This window comes from Cucurbita maxima, unplaced genomic scaffold (assembly GCF_002738345.1).
Source record: "Cucurbita maxima cultivar Rimu unplaced genomic scaffold, Cmax_1.0 Cma_Scf00015, whole genome shotgun sequence".
In the NCBI taxonomy this organism is placed as follows: domain Eukaryota; kingdom Viridiplantae; phylum Streptophyta; class Magnoliopsida; order Cucurbitales; family Cucurbitaceae; genus Cucurbita; species Cucurbita maxima.
In genome coordinates this window covers 2458793-2466473 of record NW_019272031.1, presented here as the reverse complement: position 1 = coordinate 2466473, position 7681 = coordinate 2458793, and the positions used below count along the sequence as shown (strand labels likewise).

At 34.1% G+C, this 7681-nt stretch overlaps 1 protein-coding gene across 1 annotated transcript; it reads right to left on the bottom strand.

The window, feature by feature from the left end:
• Positions 1-739: 739 nt before the first annotated feature.
• LOC111490405 (protein REDUCED WALL ACETYLATION 3-like) lies at positions 740-7414 on the bottom strand. The gene is made up of 17 exons (XM_023139009.1): positions 7149-7414; positions 6978-7025; positions 5780-5871; positions 5230-5367; positions 5077-5133; positions 4919-4991; positions 4333-4491; positions 3714-3863; positions 3334-3589; positions 2756-2871; positions 2563-2649; positions 2376-2464; positions 2229-2291; positions 2087-2143; positions 1518-1614; positions 1264-1421; positions 740-1077 (listed from the first exon to the last, which is right to left on the bottom strand). Exons 2-16 carry the CDS (start codon positions 7008-7010, stop codon positions 1266-1268), a joined length of 1623 nt encoding a protein of 540 aa, XP_022994777.1. The 5' UTR covers positions 7011-7025; positions 7149-7414; the 3' UTR covers positions 740-1077; positions 1264-1265.
• Positions 7415-7681: the final 267 nt, after the last annotated feature.

The following is a 7681-nucleotide window of genomic DNA, read 5'->3' as shown; positions in this document are numbered from 1 at the left end:
TTCCGAAAGATCTACCTTGAATTGATCTTCCTGCAATCACTAAAAACGGAGAACACAGAATGATGTTGATATGGATATGTTATCAAATTCCATGGTACTATTTTCAAAACAGCCAAGCTTTGATAATAAAGATAATTGTTCTCTCAATTTTTCGTTTCGGGCTTCCTCTCAAGGTTTTTAAAACGCGTTGCTAGGAAGAGGTTTCCACACCCTTATAAAGAATGTTTCGTTCTCTTTCTCAACTGATGTGGGATCTCACAATTCACCCCCTCCAAGGCCCCAGTGTTCTCGCTGACACTCGTTCCCTTTTCTAATCGATGTAGAACCCCTCAATCCACCCCCTTTAGGGCCCAGCCTCCTCGCTGGCACATCGCCCTATGCCTGGCTTTGATACCATTTGATGTGGGATTTCACAATCCACCCCCTCCAGGGCCCAGCGTTTTCGCTGACACTCGTTCCCTTTTCCAATCGATGTGGGGCCCCTCAATCTACCCCCTTCAAGGCCCAGCCTCCTCGCTGGCACATCGCCCAATGTCGGGCTTTGATACCATTTGTAACCGCCAAAGCCTCCACCACTAACAGATATTGTCGACTTTGTGTCTGCTGGGGAGAAGTTTCCACACTCTTATAAAGAATGCTTCATTCTCTTCCCCAAACGATTTGAGATCTCACACTTCTATTCTCCTTAGGAAAGACACGGGCAAGCCAAGCAAAAGTAGGGAAATTCCATCCAGAAAAATGAAGCAAATTACGTACTAAGAACTTATTATATGTATGATGAACATTTGACATAACTTCAATTTTGAATACTATATTACATCAAAGAACAACACTTTGTCACCGAAATCAGCTACTTACTACTCTTTTGTGGGGATCTGGAAACATACCAAAAGTTTCTTTTCAGCTTGCAAATCGCTACAGCCACGTCTTCGTAGCTTGAAAGCGTAAAAGGTCGATTGAAGGAAGCCTATAGAATGAGTTGGATATGCAATCTAAAAATTTTATCTCCTTTCACTTTTGCATATTTCCAACTGGAAATAAACACTGCAGACATGGCTCTTGCATTCACAATAACATCTGCATCACCATTTCGAAATAGCAGATTCGTCAACTAATAAGTTTTAACAAGTCAAAAAAACATAAGAATCAATTTAGAATTCCAAGAAACAGAACGAAAAGCCCTAAAGCTGAAAAGTACTATCAACTAATGACACTTCCACTACAATCCGAAATTCCCTAAAGCAAGTTGGGAAAAGGGCTCACCGTCAAATGTAGAAACCATAGAAAATCAATGAGATGCTGTATAAACATAAACCAATTGCACCACCGGAAAGTAAATTATGCAATAGACGACGATCATCTTTTGTGGGAATGAAGACTGCCTTGAGTGTATTTGTCAATTCAAATAATCGGAGTGAGAGCTGCAAAAGAGAATCAATTTACCAATAATCATGCAAGAAAATGAAATCTAAAAATACTGAATCCTCCTTCCAAAAGGGTCATGTAAAATCTCTTACAAAGATATAGATTGCTGTGGTGAGCATGAAATTTAGCATAGGATATTCTGGAATGATAGAAAGAAGCCACTTAGGCTGTCCATTGGGTACATTTGATCTGCACAAACAGACAGAAAATAACAATTGCATGTCTTAATGGAAAAAATGTAATTTAAATTCCATACAAATTTTTGCACTACAGTGGCCGTATTTCGATCATAACTTATGAACTGAAAAAGAAAAAAAAAAAGATGATATTGGCAGAAGTATTTGAAAACACTGAGTTCAAGTGTGTGGACGATGAAGAAAGACACTTCATATCTCCTAGAAATCCTAAAAAAAATTGAATACATTTGAATTGTAATTACACATCTACGTTAAATATAAACAACGAAAGTCTTCTGAGAGTAGAGCATAATTAAGCAATTTTGAAGTTCATCAACAATTAAAATGACGGATGCAAACCATGTAAAACATTTTGTGGCCTATAAGGTAAGGAACTACGGCTATTTAGTAAAGATACATTCTGAGTTCACAATCAAATGACATTAGAAAGAACTAATAGCGAGTTGCACCAAAAAGTTCCTCACCTCAGCCATATATGGAACTGTGAAATGTAAGTTTCAAGGGTAATCTTGCCAAGCCACCTGATGATATAAAATAGTCAGAATATACTGCAAGAAGTTCAAAACTTTAATATCTCATTGTATAACGTTGAAAAGAAATACATACGCAAATAGTGTTAGAGAGTAGTTTCGAATCTCTTGGGTAAAATTTCGTAGGCAAATGTAAACACTAGAATTAAAAGAAAACAAGGTCAGTGATAAAATACTAGAAAACAAATAAAAATAAAGCAACGAAAACCTCTACAATACATACGTTATGGGAATCCACGATGTGTAAGGATGATACTTGTTATATGTAATTTTGTCCAGCTTATAAATCCACTCATACCACATATAACCAACCTAGAAACAACAGAAGGCATTGAGAAACGCAATGACTTAAATAAGATTATTGTTGCCGTGCTAAAAGAAATTGATAGTCACAAATTCATCCAACTTACGAACAAGGCAACTGTAACTATGCATGTTTTAATTGAGATTCTCTTCTTGGTTTCAGCTTCCTCTAATTTCTCCATCCATTTTTCAACCTGGGATGAAAATGATTGTTTCTAAGGATAGCAAACAAATAGAAAATGGAAACAAATTAAAACAACAACAATAAAAATCATAACTAATTCAGTCACATCAGTTTACATTGGGATGAAAGTAGGCATAGATCATTCCGATAATCCAAATGTATCTGTCGAGTCCAGATCTGAAATGCCATTCATGCAATTTAGGGAGTTGAGGTTTTGCAGGATCAGTATAACCTGTTAGATATCCAAAAAATAAGGGAAAAAGACAAGGAAAAATTGTCATTATGTAATATATGGATTAGTACAAATAAAAATGCAGAAAACCAAATAGTTTAAAAGGTTGCAATTGTCTTCAAAGAAACCCAATTATCTAAACGTTTACCATATTATGAAAAATATGGTATCATTAAAGTCTTAGTCATCAGCACAAGTTGTCAAACATGTATGCAAATGGAAAAGCCCACTACCTACAGTTTAAACTTGAAGTACAGTCCGCATACAACCAACCTAAACGGTTAGGTTGGAAAACAACTTCTAAAAACAAAGAATAGCTTGATTTATGAAATCAAAATAATTGAGCCACCTTCCCAGTCCAAAACATAAGAACGAAATACTAAAGAGACAAAAAAACAACTATTTGTCCTGTTTTCTTCTCTACTTTCTTTCTTTGAGCAGGGGGCCTAAATCTGTTCTTACCTAAAAGGAATGTCAAAGGACTCCAAAATGCGTCAAAAACACCAGGAACTTCCCAAATGAGAATTACAACAAGAAAGCAAGCAAGAATCTTCACTGCAATCACTGAGCTTTTCTCATTATGCTTGTGAAAAATACCAAGAGCTCCATAAACCATTAGAGTGAAAAGCGTATGCATTGGGCAGATGTAGTACAGCATATAATCATTGTTGAGAACGATACAGCAAAAGATAACGAAGAAATTTAGCCGCCACATCATCTGCATATAATAATAGATATTAACAAAAGTTACTTGCTCCCAATCTTTTTTGGGCCAACACAGGGGGTAGGGTATTGATAAAGCTTTGAAGGTAGAAAGAGTTTTAAGCTTAAATCAAGGTAACCTGAGCAAAACGAGCAACACTAAAATCCTTTCTGATGTAATAATAGGAAAAATTCCCAAATCCAGTCATCCAAACGTATGCAGCAATAAACATGCGTATTGCATTGTATATCTCTGCAGCAGCAAAATAATGGTACATTAAGAAAAGAACCTGTTGAAACACAAAAAAGAAATATGTTAATGGATTGACAAGAACCAAACAAAATAACTCAAACTTAATTAAAACCACTGGTATGAGAAAATAGTAAATCAAATACATGTGAAGAACAATAAAACATTTTAAAATGAAGTGTAGCGTACACAAATTCACTCAAATGAACTAACAATTGAATGACATCTAAGGATGGACATGGAGACAATTTACAACAAAAAATTGACAGTCAAAAGCCAAAACATAATTGGAAAAACACAAGTGGTGGACGAATGAAAATGTACAACTAGTTAATATCGATAAAGAGCAGTCTAGTACACAGATTTTATTACGAATCAAAGTAGGCTAAGAATAAAACACAATGTACACTCCATGCACCATAAAATCATAAATTAAGATAGCAATCTAAGAATTTATTTCCAAAGGGTATATTATTCTATCTATAAATTTACTTTAGAAAACAACTTGCCTGCATCCATCCTTTCCACTCCTCTGTCTGATGCCTATTAAGGTAAAGAATAGATCTCCCAGAGAATGCTGACTTGTCGCTGTGTTTTTTTAAAGATGTTGCTGCTGAAACAATGATGAGAAGAATGTAGAGAAAGAGAAAGAGGTCACGGCTGTAATTCTGTCAAAGAAAAGAACAATTTTAAACAGTATTAAAAACATTTCTTTTAACGCAGGTTAAAAAAAAAAAGGGGGAAGCAAATTGTTTAGTATCTACAAGTACGAAATTTTAAGGGAATCAGTTAGAAACATAAAAGATGACACAAAATTGAGAATGAGATTCTGTGGAATTCCGGCCTCAATTACTTGCTCACCTAACTATCAACAATAATATACGGCAATAGGCATGTATCTTAGGTAATAGAGAAGAAGTAAAGTAAAAAAAACAAAAGCATTGCGGCAGGAAGAGTTCTATAACAGAGTTTTTTTTTTTTTTTTTTTTTTTTTTTTTTTTTTTTTTTTTTTTTTTTTTTTTTTTTTTTTTTTTTTTTTTGGAAGAGGAAACAGGTTGAGATGAAATTATTGTTTCAAGAATTGCTCCAAATTACCTTTTTCGAATCTGCCAGGATAGATGTACGGTCACATACAAAGAAATACAACAGAATTGCTCCAAATTCAGACCTAAACAAGTTTGTAACGATGAGTTGAAGAGTTTACTTCAATACAATTGCTTAATCTAGTTAGAACTAATCAAGTCAAGACTCACATTGCTCTCAATGTAGCTCGATTTTCTAGCAAGAAGGTATCATCCAGTGTAAAAAACCTAAAGACCAGAAAGGTTCAGACAGTAGAAAGGACATTAAAGAAACAAAGTATTTCAAAATAAAAGATATATAATAATATAGATCATGGAAATTACCTTATCAAATTTGTTGTGATGGATGAATTATGAATCTTTGCAGATGCTGTTCTAGCCAAACCTCCTTCCAATAGAACAGCTTGATCATCTTCTTTTATTGTCTCACCTCCCAAGTCAACCAGATTGATGTCTGAATGACTGCAATCCAGGAAATTTCAATCAGGAACAGGAATCTTAAGCAAAAAAAGCTGAATATATACCTTTAAAAATGAAGATAGAAAGTAAGAAAAACAAAAGTACTTGTGTGTGCTTGACTGCAACAACTAAAAAGACAGACGAAAACAGACAAGTCAAACACAAACTGAATAAGTAAAATCAACCTATTCCTTAATCCTACTTGTTAAATGCCTATTCTCTTACAAGTCTTTAACATTTTAAACATAGAGATCAGGGGAAATTTGCATAAATTGCCAAAAAAAGATACATGATGAAAGTTATCACATTCCCAGTCACTCAACTTTCAAGTAGAATCATTCTAACCACGTATAAGGACGATAGATGGCACTAAAGTTTAAATCTAAAACAATAAAAATTGCAGAGAGTTTCTCACGCTTTAGAAGGAGCTGAAGATTTCCTATATTCAAGGAATTCTGAGTATATCCATGAAACAAAGATGGGAGATATTCCAAGAAGGAACGATATCTGAGACATGAAAATATCCTTGTCAGCTATTTCAGGCTTAAAATGCGATAAAAGTAAGATCCTTGAGGCAACAAATATGAACAGATAGGAGAAAGTAAACATAACACCAGACAGACATTTTTTCATGTAAAATTAGAAACAGGCAAATCAATATTAAATAATATCAAAACTTAAGAAAACTTTGAAATTAATTCCAGTCTGTCCCAGTATCATTCTCAAACTCAAGCCTCGAAATACAGTGCATAATCTACCTGTGAAAATTATAACCCACGAACATCAACACACAATCTAACAATCCGACAAATCCAAGACACTTTCAAAAAATGTAGAATGAATTGAATGCAAAAACAAGAACCTCCGGGAGGAAAAAAGCTCAGAAAGATTCAAGGATAACTTGCATAAAGGAAAAAACAAATGTATCCTAGGCAGTCATGTCCTAATTCTGTATGCAAGTTCCCATTCACATCAAGACAAGTTTCCATGAACAAGAAGTGTTAATTCCCAGTTGACAGTACACAAATTCTGTATTCATGGGATACTCCGAGAACTAAATCTTGAAAATGAGGTGAATAAGGAGCAAAAAGGAGAAAATAATTTAAAAATCCAAAGGAAAAGGCAACTGTCGGTGAGTATTATTAATCGCCAACTAAACCAAAACACGTAGCCGACAGTGCAGGTAAATGCGAAATTCAAATCCAAAAAATCAAATAAACTTCAAGTATCAGTGAACTTCACTATGCAAGAATGTCATACACAAAACAACATAACAACCAAAAACCAACCACAACCAAGGAATTACGCAACTATCAAATACATCCACATCGACAAAAGAATCAAAAGGCGAAGGCAACTGTCGGTGAGAATTATTCATCGCCAACTAAACCAAAACATGTAGCCAACAGTGCAGGTAAATGCGAAATCAAATTCAAATTCAAATTCAAATTCAAACTCAAACAATCAAATAAACTACAAGTATCAGTGAACTTCACTATGCAAGAATGTCATACACAACACAACAATCAAAAACCATCCTGAACCAAGGAATTACACAACTCTCAAATACATCCACATCGAAGCAAGAAAAACGAATTAAACCAACGCAATACCTGTCCAGGAGTAATAACAGAGGCCTCCATCATCAGTCCAGACTAAAACTGCAAAATGCAAACAAAACACAACAAAAAACAGAAGCAAATCACTTCAACATTCCACCAACACCGAAAAACACATATAAAAAACAGAATCTAAACTACAAAAGCGCAGATCTAGAGAGATACAAGTTCCCGGAGACGAAATGAAGAATCGTAAACATCAGATAGAATGCCAGAGAGAGAGATCACGTGGATCAAACGCAGATTAGATAGATAGAAGATGAGATCAAAGCAGAAGGATTTAGCTGAAAATTGAAGACGAAGAAGAAGAAGATCTCTTAATTGTGTATCCACTTGCTCTTCTGAACGGTTCTTGCTGTTGGAACGATGGTTTTCGTTGTGGTTGCCGCTCTCTTTTCACTCCCAATGCCGTCGATTAGATTTCATTTCATTTTGCGGATAATTATTTTTAAATCAATTTTATATTTCAAAAATATTAAATTCTCTTTAATCGAATTAAATATCAAAATAATAATTTTAAATTTAATGTAATTTATTTTACTTTTCTAATATGTATTATTTTAATTTTAGCATTTTTTTCTTTCTTTTTAACCTTAATTAAAAAAAAAAAAGTATATTTTTATTTTGAAAATAATTATAAATTTTAGGCTAAATTAATAAAAAAAAAACCTTTCTTTTGCCTATTATCTTTCCAATAA